The sequence below is a fragment of the Peromyscus californicus genome, unplaced genomic scaffold (assembly GCF_007827085.1).
Source record: "Peromyscus californicus insignis strain IS unplaced genomic scaffold, ASM782708v3 Scaffold_20__1_contigs__length_68692818, whole genome shotgun sequence".
Taxonomy (NCBI): domain Eukaryota; kingdom Metazoa; phylum Chordata; class Mammalia; order Rodentia; family Cricetidae; genus Peromyscus; species Peromyscus californicus.
Genome location: NW_026294503.1, coordinates 2,060,948 through 2,081,169, shown reverse-complemented (window position 1 = coordinate 2,081,169; position 20,222 = coordinate 2,060,948). Strand labels below are relative to the sequence as shown.

At 43.2% G+C, this 20,222-nt stretch overlaps 1 protein-coding gene across 1 annotated transcript; it reads left to right on the top strand.

The window, feature by feature from the left end:
• Positions 1–45: 45 nt before the first annotated feature.
• Positions 46–12,672, top strand: Rida (reactive intermediate imine deaminase A homolog). The gene is made up of 6 exons (XM_052747601.1): positions 46–228; positions 4,977–5,082; positions 9,577–9,631; positions 9,970–10,038; positions 10,952–11,007; positions 12,141–12,672. The coding sequence occupies exons 1-6, from the start codon at positions 164–166 to the stop codon at positions 12,201–12,203; spliced, it is 414 nt and encodes a 137-aa protein (XP_052603561.1). The 5' UTR covers positions 46–163; the 3' UTR covers positions 12,204–12,672.
• Positions 12,673–20,222: the final 7,550 nt, after the last annotated feature.

Sequence of the window (20,222 nt, the reverse complement as noted above, 5' to 3'; positions counted from 1 at the left end):
CGGAGTCGCGCGCGAACTACAATTCCCATCATGCGCTGCGAACCCGCCCGGGGCGGTGCCTGAGGCAAAAAAAAAAACCCTAGTACCTAGGGTGCTCTGGTCAGAAGAGTGAGAAGAGTTGTGGTAGAGTCGTCTTCTGGAGGGTCTTCGTGAGAGGATTAGCATGTCGTCCGTAATCAGAAAGGTGATCAGCACCACAAAAGCCCCGGCGGCCATTGGTGCCTACAGGTAATGTTTCTTATGGTAGCACTGAAGGAGCGGGTGTGCGCGGGTCGCGAATTTGGAACTGCGGCCGCTGGAGGTCTGAGTGGAAGAGGGTCTCAGAACCAACCCCTTATAACGCGCGAGGAAACTGAGTCCAGAAAGGGGACTTTGCGCCCAGATCCCCTCAGGGAATAGGAGCGCCTCAGTGTGACCAGAAGCTTGCACTCCTGGGACTTTGCCCCCATCTGGAGCTGCCTGGCTCCGGAGCCATGCTTGCCACTCGCATGGCATGATTAGAAGTGGTATCACCCACCCACCACCCACTCCCTCGGCTTTTGTCGTTGTAGCTTCTGGTTTTGGTTTTCGTGACAACTTTACTGAGATATAATAAACAAGCCGTAGAATTCACATTCCTTTAATGGATACAATTGAGTGGCTTTTACTCTGCTCAAAAGTTGGGTGGCCATCACCACTTTCTATCAAAACGTTTACACCCATCCTGAAATAAGCTTTCCCTACACATGACCTCTTCCCCGGGCCCCTCACAGCCACGTATGTACTTCCCATCACTATAGGATTTACCTATTAAAGACGTGCCCTCTAAAAACAATCATACACTATGTGGTCCTCTGTGACGGGCTTCTTTTACTAGCATGAAGTTTGACCTAACCCTTTCTTAATCCACAAGAGTAAACCCGTCAACAGATGTGCTTGACTCATGTGGACAGCTGATATCACAGCAATATTCTGCAAATCCCTGTATGTCTATCCAAATCCCTGGTTTTTACAACATGTAGGCATGTACTGTGATGCTTATGAATGGTTTGCCCATGTTTATTTATCACTAATATCAAATGCAAGTAACACCAAAAGTGATTTTTGAGATTGCCCTATATACTATAACTAAACATACATGTACTGGATGAAGAAATAAATCACCCTTTGACATTTATCTTCACTTGCCAGAAGTGCTTTTAAATAGAAATGGTACTCTCTTTTCCCTTTGTTTTGTGGGGGCTGTGAAGGACAGAGTCTCACTGTGTGTGCAGCTCAGACTTACCTGGTACCTGCTGGTCTATTTCAGCGTTCTTAGCTCTGAGATGGGGACCAACACATCTGGCTTAAAACCTTACTTTCTCAAAATGCCTCAGCTTCAAAAATCCCTGGATCATCTCTTATGTGTTTTTGCAAACTTTCTCCTTGCTAATTTCTAAGTATTCACAAAAGTATGTCTAGAGCTAATTTTCCTTTTGAAAAAGTAGTTTCTGATCTCGTGTCTCTTCACTGTCAATCAGCTGAAGATTTTCTACAGCTGCAACATTTCAAAAGTGGAAGATGTGTAGTGGATGCCAAATACTTAACTGATGCGAAAATGTGTGAGAAGTAATGCAGTGTGAAAGGCCTTCACCTATATAACAAAAAGAAAGCATTAGTTTAGTGGATGTTATGTGGCAGGCACCATGGAACCACTTTTCTCCTCTAAGTTATCTCTCTATTTTTCAAAAGGACAAGCTCAAGGTCAACCATTTCAAGGTCACAGTCTGCAAGTGAAATTCTCTAGAGAGAATTCCAATGTGCCGAGCCTTTCAGCCCTCAGCGTTGGGATGGATGGGGTGTTGTCACTAATTAGCTAGTCAGCTCAGCACATTTCAGGACACTGAGGGCAGAGTCTGGAGGGATTGCAGCATCAGAGCTGCTGTGGCTTTCCATTTTGTTGGCATAACCATGATGTGGCACAGATCAGGACCGGAAGCTTAACTGGAATGTTTTTGAAAGTTTTACTGCCCTTGATTTTAGGGTTGGTTTGGTTTGGGGTAGATGTTTTCTGTGTGTGATTTGTTTAGACAATCTCACTCTCTAGTCCCAACCAGCCTAGAACTCACCACACATCCCAGGCTAGCCTCACACGTGGTGATCCTTCTAAGTACAGCCTGAGTACAGGAAGTATAGGTTTGGACCATCATGCCTTGTGTATTTCTGGCCAGGAAGTAGAAAAAAATGCTTTTAAATGTCTGGAACCTGCGCAGGTGAGAGGGTTCAACAGGTAAAAGCAGCTAATGGCTGACTTTGATCCTGAGAGCTATGTGGTACAAGGAGAGAACTGACTCCTCCAGTGTCTACCATGGTGCATCCACCCCACACACAGACACAGACACACACACACACACACACAGACACAGACACACACACACACACACACAGACACAGACACACACACACACACACACACACACACACACACACACACTAAGTAAAATGTATTTCAAAAAATTTAGGACTCAGCAGTTAAGAGCACTTCCTGCCCTTGCACCGGACCCACATCTGGCAGTAATCCAGTTCCAGGGGATCTGATGTCCTCTTCTGGCCTCAGGGCACCCTGCACAATGTGGCATACACTCACACAAACACATACACACATAAATAAAAATAAAGTCTATTTATAAAAACTATTTTATTGTTTTATGTGTATGAAGGTTTTGTTTGCATTTATCTATGTACACTACATACCTGAAGAGGCCAGAAGAGGGCACCAGATCCTCCAGCACTGGAGTTATAGACAGTTGTGTGCTACCGTGTGGATGCCTGAAATCGAACCTGGCAAATCGTCCTCTGCAAGAGCAGCAGCAAGTGTTCTTAACAACTGAACCAACTCTCCAGCCCCAAAATAAAATCTTTGAAAAAAAAATACAAGACAATTTCTGGAACCTAACAACTGGATGAGTAGGATTCTCATTCCCAAAAAGTATCAAGTAGCCAATTGTTTTTTTGTGAAATAACCTCTTTAAATCTTTGCGGTGATTCACATAAATCAAGTAGCCTCAGTTCCAGTGATTACTTTTGATATTCTGAATAAGTGGATTTCCTTTTACTATCATAAAGTTTTTGATTATTGATAATGCACCTGAGTTTAAACTTTTTCAAGATGTTGGGAGAACTGAAGCTATTTTGTGAAGGGCCTAGTGCAAATGGCCTAATTCCACAAGGGTCAGTTAATAGTGTTAACTAATGGGATTGTTGAACCCGAGAAAAACTTACACACTAACAAGCCCAACAGTTACCTGTTTCTGGATAGAGGTGAGGGAAAGCCAAGAGTGGAGAAGAACCCAGGCTCTCTGCATTGTCGGTCACCTCCAGCACTTCGAGGTCCTGCAGAGAACATGCCTGTGACAGCCAGGATTGCTGGTGCTGAGTGCTTAGCCTAGCAGCAGCGGCAGAGACAGCATGCATGTTGTGTGCAGAGAGTCACCCTACACAGCTACAGAGGTGTGGCTCTACCCCAGAAGTTTACAGTCTAACATACTCTGGGAGATGGACTCAGAATAGAACATTGCCGTAACATTCCTCAAAACCAGGCATAGTGGCACAGTCCTTTCATCCCAGCACTCAGGAGGCAGAGGCAGGCAGACTCTGTGAGTTCAGGGTCAGCTGGGGCTACAGAGTGGGATCCTGTCTCAAGAAAACAAACAGAAAGTTCCTTAGAGCCCAGGGTGGTGGTGTGTGTCTGTACTTTATCTGTGTGTTGTGGTAGCATATATCTGTAAATGCAGCACCCACGAGGCAGAGGCAGGGGGGTCACCATAAATTCAAGCCAGCCCAGACTACACAGCAGGTTTCAGGCCAGCCAGGACTACATGATGAAGCCCTGTCTCAAAAGCAAAAACAACCCCCGCCCCCAAAGTACTATTTTTGAGCAGGGTGATGGTGCACACCTTTAATCCCAGCACTTGGGAGACAGAGGCAGGCAGATCTCTGTGAGTTCGAGGACAGCCAATGATTCAAAGAAACCCTGTCTCAAAAAACTTTTAAAATACTATTTTAAGGAGGAGACCTCTGTGCTCTAGTGAAGACACTAGAGGGAGTGGGGTTGGTTTCAGTGTAATCGCATATGAAACGACAATGGAAGAAAAGGGGATTGAAGTATCTCTATAATGTAGTATGCCAGAGCTGTAAAAATTAATGAAAAATGTGCATACGCAAGTTCACAGTAAACTGTGGAGAATGACGTACTCTCAAAATGCATCTAGAGCTATACAACAAGCAGTAACTAGCCTTTCTCCCGGGGGTACCTTTGCTGGGATTCATCAAACAATGTATAGTCATCCATTGGATCAGTGGTTTGTTTTGTTTATTGGAACATTGTTTCCAAACATTCATGCCAAGTTTGGGATGTGTTTTCATTCTCATTTACATAGTTGCCTGGGGGATGGGATAGTCTGGGTAGTATGTTGAGTATATGTTGAAATTTTAAGAAATGGCTCAGTTGTTTTCCGGAGTGTGTCCTGTTAAGTGTGTGTGAAGGCCCCGGCACTCTCCTTTTTCTGGTGCGTTTTGCTCTTCACGGGTGTGACGTGTTCCTGGCACTGCTGTGATGTCAGTGGCATCTTAGAGTTAGATTTGTGTACCTGTGATAGCCTCTTTCCGGCACTCCTTAGTAGTTGGTATATCTTATGGAGTATCTACCAAAATCAAGTACCTGTGTTTTATCAGGTTGTGTATCTTATTATTATTTAGTTACAAGTTCTGCATATATTCTGGGTGCAAGTCCTTTGCTGTAAATATTGTAAATATGTTGTAAATATTCTCTCCCACCCTCTGACTTTTTTACATTCTTAAAGATGTCTTTCAATAAACAAAACTTTAATTTATTAAAAGTCATATTTATCAGCTTTTTATTTTACAAATTGTACTTTTTGTATCTTAGTAAGTTACTATTTTAGTATTGACTTTTATGTTGTCTATTTTACATGTATATTGGCTTTTGTTCATTTCAGCCAAGCTGTGCTAGTGGACAGGACCCTTTACATTTCTGGACAGGTAGGCATGGATCCTTCCAGTGGACAGCTTGTGCCAGGAGGAGTAGTAGAAGAAGCTAAACAGGTGAGTCACTCCAGATTAGAGGCTCTTTCTACCACTCTGTATACTGAGCAGTATCGATAGTCTATGACCCTGATTAGTGTGGTAGACATCAACAGATAGATGTGTTTTCAGTTAGTCACTGCTTGATTTAAGATTTTTTTAAAAACTAATTTTAGATTTATTTATTTTATGTGTATCTTAGAGATTTATTGTTGTGAAGAGACACCATGACCATGGCAATTCTTATCAAGGAAAACATTTAATTGGGGCTGGCTTACAGTTTCAGAGGTTTAGTCCATTATCATCATGGTGGGAAGCATGGTGGCATACAGGCAGACATGGTGCTGGAGAAGGAGCTGAGACTTCTATATCTGGATCCACAGGCAGCAGGAAGAGAATGAGAAACACTAGGCTTGGCTTGAGCTTCTGAGACCTCAAAGCCCACCCCCAGTGACACACTTCCTCCAACAAGGCCATATCTCCCAATATTGCCACTTCCTATGAGCCTAGGGGGCTGTTTTCATTCAAACTATCACATTCCACTCCCTGCCTCCCAGAGCCTTATAGCTGTATCATAAGGCAAACTGCATTTAGTCCAACTTCAAAAGTCCCCATAGTCTGTAACAGTCTCAATATTGTTTAAAAGTCCAAAATTCAGAGTCTCCTCTGAGATTCATGTCATCTTTTAACTGTAATCTCCTTTAAAATTTAAGTGAAAAAGCAGATCACATACTTCCAGCATACAATGGCACAGGATATACATTACCATTCTGAACAGGAGGAAAGAAGAAATATACTGGTAAGGAAATACTGAGCCAAAGCAAGACCAAAAGCCAGCCAGGCAAACTCCAAACTCTGCATCTCCACGTCTGATGTCAAATGCTCCTCAGATCTCCATCTCTAGGCCTCCTCCATTCAGGGATACCCCTGACACATACCGGGCTTCAGCGGATTTCCTTAGTCAGAGAGAGATTCCATAACCCCTCTCTTCTATCCTTGACCCTAAAGCCAGAACCATGTGCCCAAAACTGCCCAAGTTGTGTTGCTTGTTGGGGCTGGCCCCCTTATTCAATTACATCTTTACCAGCTTTCTGTTTTTGATGATTTCCTTCACTGCCTAAGCTTGCCTGACCTCAAACTCAGAGATTCACCTGCCTTTGCGTCCAGAGTGCTGGGATTAAAGATGTGCAATACCACACCCTGCTCTAAACTTTGAATTCCTTTTCACAAGTTGGAAGTTTACCTGGTGGGGTTTTGCCCTGAGGCCACCACTCCCTTTATTCCATTTAATATCAGGATTTTCTTTAATCTGTTTATCTCCTTGAATACTTAGCTCTATTCCACTTCCTGGTACCCCTTTTCTCTTCAGATAGTACATTTTGTAACTTTCCTTGCTCATCCTGTTCCTTTTCCTTATAGATCTGCACAAATGTGGCTACTAAAAACAAAACAACATAGTCAGTACTAGGCTATCTGGAAATGTCCTCTGGCAAGCTGTAAATCCATAACTCTTCAATTGAGCCTCAGGCATATTTGTTGGACAAAGGCAGAAAACAGACACATTTTCACCAAAATATCATAAGAACAGTCTATAGGCCACAAACAATATTCTTCTCCTCTGAAACCTCTTGATCCAGGTACCCACAGTTTAAATCACACTGAGCACCATCATCCATGTTCCTGCTAGGATGGCCCATTAAGCCCCATTTAAAGCATTCAACTCCTTTTCAATCCAAAGTCCACATTCCTCCAAAGAAAAGCATGGTCTGGCCTATCACAGTAATGCCCCAGTATGGTGGCTTGAATAGGTATCGCCCTGTAGACTCATATGTTTGAATGCTTGATCTATAGGGAGTGGCACTATAGGTATGGCCTTGTTGGAGTAGGTGTGGCCTTGTTGGAGTAGGTGTGGCCTTGTAGAAAGTGTGTCACTGTGTGTGTGTGGGGGGGTGGCTTTGAGGTCTCATATGCTCAAGGTACACCCAGTATGGGACACAGTTCACTTCCTTTTGCCTTCGGATCAAGATGTAGACCTCTCAGCTCCTTCTCTAGCGTCGTGTCTGCCTGCCTACCACCATGCTTCTTGCCATGATGATAATGAACTGAATCCCTGAAACTGTAAGCCAGCTCAGTTAAATGCTTTCTTTTATAAGAGTTGCCATGGTCATGGTGTCTCTTACAGCAATAGAAACCCTAACTAAGACACCCAGTCCCTGGTACCAGCTTCTATATTTGTTAGGTTTTTATTGCTTGAGCTTCTGAGACCTCAAAGCCTGCCCCCAGTGATACACTTCCTCCAACAACACCACACCTACTCCAAGGCCACATCTCCCATAGTGCCAGTCCCTATGAGCCTATGTTTTCATTCAAACTACCACAATGTGTATGAATAATTTGCCTGCATACATGTATGTACACCACATGTGTGCCTGTTGGATTCCCTGGAACTGGGGTTACAGGTGGTCATGAGCCACCATGTAGTGCTGGGAATCCAACCCTGGTCCTCTGCAACAGCAACAAGTGCTCTTAACCATGGAGCCGTCAATCCAGCCTCTTTAAGATGGTTTAACAATAGAGAAGAGTGGAAGTCTCCTCCTTATCACCTGTGTGCTGATGTGTCCTGATAGGCTGGAAAGTTTATTTTCAGGGACAATGTCCTCCCTCCTCTCCCCAAAGTATGTCACCACCACAGAAGTAAAAAAGTCAGCATTGGTTAGTAAGAGTAAAATATCAACAATGACATGCAACATGCTTAAAAAAAAAAAAGTGGAAGCTTGGGATATAGGCCTAGTACACACAAAGTCCTGAATTCCATCTCTCTCTCTCCGTGTGTGTGTGTGTGTGTGTGTGTGTGTGTGTGTGTGTGTGTGTGTGTGCGCGCGCGCGCGTGCGCGAGAGAGAGAGAGAGAGAGAGAGAGAGAGAGAGAGAGAGAGAGAGAGAGAGAGAGAACACACAGGAGGAATTCTGTTCTAATCCATGAGTCATTTGTAAGACCCAAGATAGAATACAACCTAAACGTCTATCTTTACGGGATCTATACCCTAGATCTATGCAACTAATTTATACAAAAGCTCTCTATTATTAATTGCTACATGGTAAAAGCAAAGCAAGATACAGGATGAAATGTACCATATGCTACCATGTGTACATCCAGGACTGCACAGTAAGACCCTGTCTCAAAAAAAGAAAAAAAAAGAAAGGATGTGGGATGTAGGTATATTTGTGGATGAGGCTGTGGTTCAGTTGGTCAAATGCTTGCCCAGTATGCACAAAGCCCTTGACTCATCCCCAGTACCACATAAAACCAAACATGGTGGTGTACACCTTTAATCCTGCATTTGGTGAATGCAGGAGTATCAGAAACTGCAGACCGCCCTCAGCTGCATAGTATGCTTGAGGTCAGCCTGTATCCTGTCCAAAAAACAACAAACATGGTTATGCTAGTATAGGCATCACTGTTTCTAGAAGGATATAGAAGAAATTTGGTTTTTATTTTAGGTGTGTGGGTGTTTTTCTGCATGTCTGCCTGTGTGCCGTGTATGTGCCTGCTGCTTTCTTAGGTCAAAAAAGGACATCAGATCCACTGGAACTGGAGTTATAGATAATTGAAAAATGTCATGTGGGTTCTAGAAATTGAACCTGGGTCATCTGAAAGAGCAACCAGTGCTCTTAACCACTGAGCCATCTCTTTAGCCCAATATACAAAACTTGAAATTGTGGTTATTTCTGGAGAGTGGGAGAGAAGGGATGAGGTATGGTTTTCATTATATATTTTAAATAGTTTGCTTTATTCATATATTAAGGGGCTAGAGAGATGGCTAGGGACTGAAAAGCAGCCTATTTCTCTTGCAGAGGACCCAAGTTTGGTTTGTAGCACCCACATCAGATAGGTCACAGTAGCTGGTAATTCTAGCTCCCAGGGAATCTGACACCTCTGGTCTTTGTGAGTACCTGTACTCACATGTATGTACCCACACAAAACATACACACACACACACACACACACACACACACACACACACACACACACACACACACAATTAAAAATAAATCTAAAAAAAATCAAATATTATATTGTTACCATCTAAATGGAGAGGAAGAAGAGTAAATTGAGGCTAGAATTTTTAAAATAAGGTTTTTCCAGAGACCTCAGTGTCAAACATATATATAAAACTTATAATAATGGTGTGATTATTTGAGGTTTATTTTGGATTTGGGGGAGAAGGGTTGTTTTGGGTTTTGAGACAGGATCTCATGAAGCTTAGGCTAGATTTGAATTCACTATGCAGCCATAGGTGACCTTGAACTCCTCATCCTCTTGCCTTAACCCCCAAGTTAACCAACCATATCCATCTCTATTCCAGTATTCCTACTGAATAATACAGTCTTCTCACTACATTTCAGAGAGATTCAGTCCACTAAAGGAAACCAATACATAACTGACTGTGTGGAAACATCAGTTAAAGTAATTCTGTAGCATTGGCATCTCTGACCTCTCTTGGTTTGATTCACAGGCTCTTACAAACTTGGGTGAGATTCTGAAAGCTGCAGGCTGTGACTTCACTAATGGTGAGCAACTGTGTCTTTGTTCAGTGTTAGTTGCTGGGTTTTGTTGTTTGTGTTATATTCAGTGCTCAGGATTCAACTCATGGCCTCATGCATGTCAGGCAAGCATTCTACCATTGAGCCACACCCCTACCACTGTTGATGTGTGTTGTTCGGTGTTTCCTTAGTCTTTGTGAAGGACATACGACACCCGACAACATGTCATGGTCTGGGAAACAGCACTTTCATTCCGTTTCTTCAGTCCCATTTGAGTCCTGTTCTCATTGAGATAGTCATAAAATCATACACTGCCTTTCTAAGTCTTGTTTTGAGTCTGATGAATGAAAACATTTATCTTCTAGTGGTAAAGACAACTGTTTTGTTGGCTGACATAAATGACTTTGGCACGGTCAATGAAATCTACAAAATGTGTGAGTAATTTGTCTTTATTCCTGCTTACTTTTAAAGGGAAATAAATCTGCTAATATAAATGAGTATCATTGGCAAGTAAAAGTGACGGAGATGTTAAAATGCTCTTTTATCCTGACACAGTCCACCTTCTGCTTGGAAACAGACAGTATGCCCTCATGGAAAAGATCTAATAATATTTCTCTTGAAGTTCCGAAAAATAGAAGATACATAAACCCTGCAGGTTCTTTTTCCTAAAGCTTAATTTTATTATTTGTTTCTTTGACTTTTTAAGCCTTACCCTAAACTTTTTTAGACAGATAGGCTTATTGCTATTGCTATGATATGATCTAGCTACTGTCTTTGTTCTGGCTCTCTCCAAATCAGGAGTTGTTATTAACATTTCCATGCTTGGGTTTCTTAGTATGTAAAGAGAGGACAGTGTTCTGCTACCTTAGGAGGCTGTTGGAATCATTAAATGAGTCACCTATAAAGCACTTAGGACAGATGCTGGCACTCAGCAAATGCTGCTGTTGCTGTCATTGTCAACGTGGGGAAAGTGGGTCCCTGTCTCCTGGTGGGATGAAATAAAGGTGTGGTGTGGAAAAAATATCAGAGAAGGCCGAAGTTAATGGGAAAGTCCTTGCTGAAGATAAGGATCCATTCTCTATTTTGGTAACTGCTCCATAGGTATCCTTTTAAAGCCCAAACCCATTCTCATCATAAGACAAAAATGCCAGATTATGTCTTTCATTGTTTTGTAAAATATTTAGGAAAGTACTAAATGCCGTAAAGTCATGTGGCAGAATATCTTGTCAGACAATCTGAATTCAGCTTTTCTGAAGTGTCGCTTGTGTGTGGGAACCGGCCAGGCCATGAGGCAGTTCCCAGACTCTTGCTTCTGCTGCTGAGACTAACCTGACGTTCTGCATTCAGATTTCAAGAGCAGCCTTCCTGCCAGAGCTGCGTACCAGGTTGCCGCTTTGCCCAGAGTAAGTACACAGTAAGAAGGCCAGTGCACGGGCACACAAACCATCACTCTGAAAGGGCACTTAAAAATAGTATAGTTCTTGTTTCTCAGAAATATAGTCTAAAGGTAAAGTCCAGATAACTGCTATGTACCTGGGAAAAACTTAAGAAATCTTACAAAGCAACACATGGGCATGACACAATCCAAAGATTTAAATTACGAGAAAAACCTTGAAGAGCAGTTGTGTTGTAATGTTACTTAGGGAATGAAATTTGTGCAGGGTTTTAGTTCTGTAGTAAAGCCTTCACATGGAGGAGTGGTGCGTGGTGGCCCTCCTGTGTGTCACCCTGCAGTCCGACTTCAGCCTCAGTGTCCTCCTTTCAGTAAGGACTTCTAAAAATGGAGCACAGTGTAGAATTCTGTGGAGACCTGGACAGCCTTTGCTCTCCTGTACATACCAGCAAGGTGGGAAACGAACTCTCTTGCTAGTTTCTCCTTATTTTAGAGCATTGGCCAGAGAATTTGGCTATTATTATTATTATTATTAATCCTAATAGAAAAAAGATTCACCTGGCTCTCATATAATAAAGAGTCTAGACCTTTCACTGGAGCGATGCTCTCTAAACCAGTGGCACACAAATGCCAGCATTGTGGTTTTGGTCACTAGGGCCTCTCTGCTATGCCTCCTGCCCATACTGTACCCCTGCAGCAGGTCCTGCTCTCTTCCTGTAACTCACCAGTAAAGACGCTGTGTCACCCAGCACTGTCATTTGTTGTTTCAATTAGCTGTCACTGGGAAGAGTCATTGAGTGTAGTTGAAAGAGCTTTAAACTTGGAATCAAGAGACATGGGTTTGGCCATTCACTGTTTGTCTTTGCAACGTGGGACAGCTTTACCAGCCTCTCCGAGGCCAGTGCCCTGTTTCCAACTCGGGCTGCTGTGGGTGTTGGATGAGCTAATGCATATGGATGTGCATAGCATGGTAGCCTGGCCTGTGCAGGCTCTTAGTGGATTCTCTCTATTCTTGGCTCCCTATGACGAGATTAAAGGTAAAAATACTATGTTGCCATTAGTTGCATATGTTTTTAGAAGGGATTATTGAACCTTAATTTGTATTAGATGACCGAGATGGTAACTTTTTTGTTTTCCTTACAGGGAAGTCGAATTGAAATTGAAGCAATTGCTGTCCTGGGACCTTTCACCACAGCATCACTATAAGTGGCCATGCTGATGTTGACTCTGGATTTCTTTGGAATGTCTTTCACACCTTAATTTTTACAAATGATGCTGGGAAGTATAAACGTGACCAGAGTAGCTGAGGTAATCGTGGAAATAACCTTATATATGTAGACTTGACGTGAATTGGAGATTGCTGAGAACACTGGCTGATGTTCTAATTGTACTTGCATACTCTGTGCTGAGTGAGGGAAGGCTCAGCACAGCTACTCAGATGAGCAGCAGGAAAGGGACCAATGAGCTGTTGTTCATGACAAATAGTAAAGAGCACACTTAATTAATTAAATTATATTAATTTGCTCATGTGAAATATTTAGTTCTCATGTTAGATGTAGGAAACTCAATCAAAATACTTAAACTTGAATAGTACAGGAGAATAGAGTGAACCAAAATCTTACACAGATAATATTTTTCTAATGGAAATAAAAATAGATGTGTAACTTTCCCTTCATGTGGTAGTAGTCTCTTTTTTTTTTTTTTTTTGACACTTTAATTATACATTAAAAATACTGCCTAGTACCTGGAATGGTGGCACATGCCTTTAATCCCAGCAATCAGGAGGCAGAAGCTGACAGATCTCTGAGTTTGAGGCCATCCTGGTCAACAAAGCAAGTTCCAGGACAGCCAAGGCTATGCAAAGAAACCCTGTCTCAGAAAACAAAATAATAATAATAATGCTGCCTAATAAAAGGGGAGTAGAAATTGTGAAGTTAAATCTCCAGCTATTTCATTGCTCAAAGTTTATTTCTGACATTCTACATTTTTACACTTAGAATTAGGTTGTGTATAATTATTATCTTAGGATTTCTAATGCTGTTAAGAGACACCATGACCATGGCAACTCTTATAAAGGAAAACATTTAACTGGAGCTGGATTACAGATTCAGAGGTTTAGTCCATTATCATCATGGTGAGACATGGTAGCATGCAGGCAGACATGGTGCTGGAGAAGGAGCTGAGAGTTCTACATCCAGATCAGCAAACAGCAGGAAGAGTGCCATACTGGGCATGGTTTGAACTTCTAAAACCTCAAAGCCCACCCCCATTGACACACTTCCTCCAATAAGGTCACACCTCCTAATAGTATTGCTCCCTGTGGACCTATGAGGACCATTTTTACTCAGACCACCACAATTATCATATGTTTGTGCTTTAAGCTTTATGTGTATTGGTGGTTTGCCTGCATGTCTGTTTGTGCCCCACATGTGTGCAATGCCTGCTGAGACCAGAAGTGGGTATCAGGTCATCTTTGGCTGGAGTTAGAAGGTTGTGCATCACTATGTGGATGGCGGGAGATGAGGCCAGGTCCTCTGGAAGAGCAGCCAGTGCTTTGGCCTGCTAAGCCGTTCCCCCATCTCCACTGTAAAGGCTTTGTTTGGGTGGATTTTTGAGACATGTACACCTTGCTATGTTGTCTAGACTCTTGCCTCAGCCTCTGGGATAGCCAGGCCTGATGGTGTACCAGCTCTAAAGCCTTCAGCGTTTCAGACAACCACATGAGTAACTTCTCATGGTAGAATGAGTAACGTAGGTTGAAAAGGACTGATCTCCTGGTTCACATCCTTTCCATTTACCTCTCCCAGGGGGCACCACTGCCAGGTGCTCTCTGTGAAGCTGGCATACTTGATTATCTGCCTTTGTTTTCCCTGTTTACATAAATGAACTGTCACCATATACATTATTCTACAACTTGCTTCCATATACAGGTATAGGTTTTAAAACTACAGTAGACTTTGGTTTGGTTTAGTTTGGTTTGTTTTTTCGAGATAGGGTTTCTCTGTATAACCACCCTGGATGTCTGGGAACTCACTCTGTAAATCAGGCTGGCCTGGAACTCACAGAGATCTGCCTACCTCTGCCTCCTTCTGCCTCCCAAGTGCTGGGATTAAAGGTGTATGCCACCACTCCCAGCTACAATAGACTTAAAACTATATTTTAAAAACTTTTTTCAAGTAACTACAGTAGAATAGTCTTTTATGTAGCTAGATGTTAGGTGATTTAACTGCCTGTACAAACCAGTATTTTTAAAATTAACGTTTTATATCAGTGCTACTATGGAATTGGTAAGGTGATTTTTTTCATATGTGGACAAATGTCTCTTCACCCTAGATAGGACACCAACAACATGCCAAAGATATGATTTCATCTAAGTCTACCTTAGTGAGCCTCTTAGTTTATTGCCTCTAGGAGTATGAATAACCAAAATGCCCACCCCGGCATGGGCAGTGATCCACAAAAAGCTGTAACCCTGGGGCTCCCTACACATTGTGCAGGGAGCTTAGCTGGTCAGAGACTCCTCCGCCTCAACCTTGGAGAAGGGGCTTGTCTTAAGGTTTCTATTGCTGTGAAGAGACACTATGACCACGGCAACTCTTTTTTTTTTTTTTTTTTTTTGATTTTTGAGACAGGATTTCTCTGTGTAGTTTTGGTGCCTGTCCTGGATTTCCTCTGTAGACCAGGCTGGCCTTGAACTCACAGAGATCCACCTAGCTCTGCCTCCCGAGTGCTGGGATTAAAAGGCATGCACCAGCCGGGCAGTGGTGGCGCACGCCTTTAATCCCAGCACTCAGGAGGCAGAGGCAGGTGGATCTCTGTGAGTTCGAGGCCAACCTGGGCTACAGCGCGAGCTCCAGGAAAGGCACCAAAACTACACAGAGAAACCCTGTCTTGAAAAACAAAAAAACAAACAAACAAAAAAAAAGGAATCATTTGCCGGGCGGTGGTGGCACACGCCTTTAATCCCAGCACTCGGGAGGCAGAGCCAGGCGGATCTCTGTGAGTTTGAGGCCAGCCTGGGCTACCAAGTGAGAAACCCTGTCTCGAAAAAAAAAAAAAACAAAATAAAAGGCATGCACCACCACCGTCCAGCTCACAGTAACTCTTATAAAGAAAACATTTAATTGGTGTGACCCACTTACAGTTTCAGAGGTTCAGTCCATTATCATCATGGTGGGGAGCATGGTGGCTGGGAGGAAGACATGCTGGCTACATCTTGACTTTCAGGCAACAGGAAGTCAACTGTCTCACTGAGCAAAGCTTGAGCAAAAGAGACCTCAAAGCCCACCCCCACAGTGACACACTTCCTCCAACAAGGCCACACCTCCTAATAGTGCCACTCCCTTTGGGGGCCATTTTCTTTCAAACCACTGCAGGGCTTGTGGAGGCTCAAGAGCCTCCTAAGCTAGGGCTGGCAAGGGCTGGTGAAGGTCACAGCTTCTCCACTTTGGGGCAGGCCTGGACAAGTCCCAGGCTCTGTCCTTATTTGGTTATTACCTTGAGCTGCTGTCAGGGGCATTAAAGACTGATTGTCCTTTGTTCATGGCTTCCTCAGAAACTGCTTGCCCAGTCTCAGGAAACTGAAATTGAGGCCTGACCTCTGACAGAAGACTGAGCAGGTGTTACGGTGTCTGCTAAGTCCTCTCACTCCTAACTGCTGAGCCGTCTCTCCAACCCCTTGTTGGGCATTTTCTGTTGTTAGGTCTCAAACCCAGGACAAATGGCTGAGGCCAGGTCCACTTTAATATGTTAAATAGGCATCTCAGCCATTTGTCAGTGTTTGAGCCAGCATCAGATAAATGAGCAAAAGAAATGAAAAGGATGGACATGACTGCTCCTAGGTGAAGCAGCCGTTCCCTCTTATAACAGGACCAGTCCTAATAGGGCCAGCTGTTTTGTTTTGTTTTGTTTCCCCAGGGGCCAGTTTGCTAAGACCTCTGCCACATATTACCCCACCATCTTATGCTGACTTCATGTCTGGCTTCAATCAGACCCTCAGGAAGTATGTTCAGTCTGGTAGCCAATCACGGTCCTACCTGGCCACAAGCAGGAAACGTTCAAACAGACCCCTGACACAGCACCCACAGTTGCTGACCAGACATCATGAGCCAATCATAAAATGATTCCTGTACCAGTAAGGGTCTCTACCCAATCACTTCAAAGCACACTTAACCACAGCTGGAAGTCCCGCAGCCGTGTTTAGAAGGGGCCTCGAGCTTCTCTCAGGGTGACCGTTTGCCCTTTTGTCAGATGGTTTGAGCCCTGCATGCTGGAATTTTTGCTCTGGAGAATCAAATGCTCGTGTTGACTGCATAGTGTCTGGTGGTCGTTTATGGCACTTCTCATGGACCCTACCACAGGTGTGGTGGAGAAGAAGGTTTATTGTAGATAAAGGGGAAGAGCACAGCCAGAGGCAGAGATCTAGGAGAATCCAGCATGAACATGACCATGAGCAGGGCCATGTGAGGAGAACAGGGAGGGGAGAGCCAGGAGAGTAAAGGGTAGACAAAAACGGGGCCGGTAACCAAGATTGCTGGATTACATAGCAAGGGCACCTGGGGGAAGAGCAGCCCAGCCCCTGGGCTGGAATTTAGGTTAGGGGTGGGTCTGCTGCCAGCTGTACCCTGTAAGAGGGACAGAAAGGGACAGAAAGATGCTGGGAGGCACTGGCAGCCAGGTCCACTTTGATATGCTAAGTAGGGAGGGACTAGGAGGTGTGGCCTTGTTGGAGGAAGTCTGCCACTAGGAGTGGGCTTTGAGGTTTCAAAAGCGCAAACCTGACCCAGGGCTGCCTGCCTGTCTGGATATAGAACTCTCAGTTCCTCCAGCACCATGCCTGCCTGCGTGCCACCATGCTTCCCACCATGCTGACAATGGACCAAACTTCTGAAACTGTAAGCAAGCCTCAATTAAATCCTTTCCTTTATAAGAGTTGCCATGGTCATGGTGTCTCTTCACAGCAGTAGAATGTTGACTAAAACAGTGTCTTCATGGACTTTACAAAGAGTTCATGTCTAATTGGTATTTAGCTTACTTTGTTCCTCAAGGAGATTTATGTATGCTTTGTTATGCACATGGGATTGAGTTAATTATCACCAGAATAATTTTCACCAAATTACACTGTGTGTAAATATGCCTGAAATAAATGACTTGGGGGTCACACTTCCTAAGTTTAAACCAACAGTGGCTACTGAGTCATGTTGAGCCAATCTGCCTTCTTACCTCCCATGGCTCATCTCTCTGCTCCCCATGGAGGTCACAGAGACACCCTCCCAACCCCCTGCTCACATTTTGATCATGACTTCCAAACCAAACACTAGATGAAAAATCTGGAAATAAAATGAGATGTGGCACCCATGTTAACTGAGTTGTTTATGGCGGATCTGGACTTTCCAGACCAAAGGAGAAGCACTCACTACATTTTGTTAAATATGAAGAAGAATGGTAATATTGGCCTTCTAGACATGGTTATAGTAAACCAGGCACATGCCTAGAATGAGCACTCAGGAGTGGAGACAGGAGGATTAGAAGGTCATCATTGGCTGCATAGTGAGTTCTAGGACACCACCCTGGGCTACATGAAGCCCTGTTTCAAAATAAACAAATAAATAAAAGTTAACATTCTACAAGTTACCCAAAAACAAGTCACCCATATTTCTTTACTATTATCATATTCTGTAGAATGAGTTTTCCTATCTCAACTGCCTGGTCCCAAATAAACACACAGAGGCTTATATTAATTACAAAATCTTGAGAAAGATTCCAGCATGCTGGGACCAACCATCCTACACAAAGACAAAATGGTGATGCCTTGAGAGGAAAGTATGAGCTTATTACTAACTAGCTCTTACATTTAAATTAACCCATTTCTATTAATCAGTGTATTGTCACATGACTCATGGCTGAGAGGACTGAGCAGATGCCATAATAGGCCTCAAAGTCTCAGAGATCAGGCCACAATTTCAGTTTCCTGAGACTGAGCAAGCAGTTTCTGGGAGGGCCACAAACAAAAGACAATCACTGATACCCCTGACAGTAGGGACCAGGGAGATAGGACATACCAAGCCTGGCCACTGAGCCAGCCCCCACAGTCAGTGTGTGCTAGGACAGCCAGCCTCCACAGCAGCTCAAGGACAAAACCAGGGACTTGTCCAGGCCTGCCCAAAAATCGAAAACTACCCTGACTAGCCTCTAACTATCCCTGGCCAATTAGAACATACTGATGTGATTGCCACTTGCTTGAGCCAATCATATCTAAAATGACCTAACTGCCTTAGGATCTCCCCTTTGCTATGCTTAAAAGGAGCTCATACTTTCCTCTCAAGGCATCACTATTTTGTCTTTGTGTAGGATGGTTGGTCCCAGCATGCTGGAATCTTTCTCAAGATAATAAACGCTTATGCCTGTTTGCATATGTAGATGGTGGTCTTTTGTGGGACTTCTCCAGGACCCTAGCAGTGACTTTCCCTGTCCTCTAGCATGTCTTGTGCTTCCTGGGCGGCTGGCTCATGTCTCTCAGACTCCTCCCCTCCCCCCACCCCACCCCAGCATTTCAGTTTGGTTCCTGCCTAGCCTTATTCTGCTTTGCTATAGACCAGTCAGCTTTTTTATTAACCAGTGAGAGTAATACATATTCACAGTGTTCAGAGGGATTTTTCCACAGCAATATTCTTTTTATTTTTGTTATTTTTGAAACAGTGTCTTGCTGTGTAGCCTTGGCTGGCCTGGAACTCACTTTGTAGACCAGGCTGGCCTTGAACTCACAGAGATCCACTTGTCTCTGCCTCTCAAGTGTTGGAATTAAAGGGGCCACCACACTCAGCCTATTGTCATAGTCATTACCTCAGAGTATATAGAGTTAGCTTTTTTCTGAAGGGCACAATATATCAAAAGAAATTTTTATCTGTGTATTAACAGTTCAAACTAATACACCAGAGTAGGCTTTCAAATACTTTATTAGTTCTAATAACATATTTGCTTAATCAAAGTCCTAAATGTTGAGCCAGTGATACAAAATAATTCTATAAAAATTTTGGCCATAATTTCTCCCACAGCCAATTATAATTACTTATAAGGAAACTGCCGTGATTACACAATGATAAGGAACATTTGTCATAGACGAGTATTCATATAATGCCAAATCTGTGTTGGCTCCTGTGGATAAAAATAAAAATGAGCCAGACCTCAAAAAGACTTAGAGTCTCCAACTTCTGCTGTTTGCCTGGCAATAGCAACCCATCAGGCTTCATAATTATTTTTAAAAGGAATTCCAAGCAAGAGTTGTAGCTCAATGGTAGAGTGCTTGCCTTGCAAGTATAAGGTCCTAGGTTCAATCCCTGCCCCAGGGGAAAAGATAATCATAGTTTCAAATACCCCATTTAGTTCACTAGTAAACTGCTCTAAGCCATAACTTACTGCCCGCCAAGTGCAGATACACTTAGGCACAGTTGCTTCCTCTCTAGCACAAATTGATAGCTGTTGTTAAAGCAAGTTTTCCTGGAGCCATCTCTCACTGATCTCTCTAGGGGGTTCTCATGAACAGACTCCAGAAGAGCTGTTCCCAGTCAGTAGACTCAATAGTCCAGTAAGAGTCATGTTTTGAAAACAAAAGGAAAATATCCCCTCATGTACATGCATGTTAAAGGCAATGATTTTTAGTTGATTATATCATGAATAACATTTATTTCTGAACTCTATATTTTCTGAAGTTTCTTCAATGAACATGTATTTACTTGTTACTGAGAAAAAGGATTTTAATAAAACGTTCCATACAATTATTGCCTAAGTATTCCATGTATGTCTTGTACCTAGATAGAAACCTGTTTCTAGGCCCCCTCACTTCAAATGATTAACACCTCTGATATTCAGGAAACTTAAAACTAATCAATAAAATAATTACTAGTTGAAATAACTCCTTGGTCATCCGACTGAGCCACTGGGGTGAGATGACAGTTGGAATTGTCACCCCTGGGCCAGAGACTCTGGTAAGAGCTGGAACCCAACTGTCTTTATAGAAACCCTGTGCTTGGAGTCTGAAAGCACAAATGTAAACCCAGCTACAGTTACTTGACGAAGCCACCCAGCATTCTCTGATCCTTTGAGCACGGAGAAAGCATTTCCCTTTTAAAAGCATCTCTTAATTCAAGGCCAAGTTTGTAATGAAACATCTGTTAACAGTAAATGGGTGTTTTGACTCTTCAAAAACAATGAGCATCACTTGAGCTC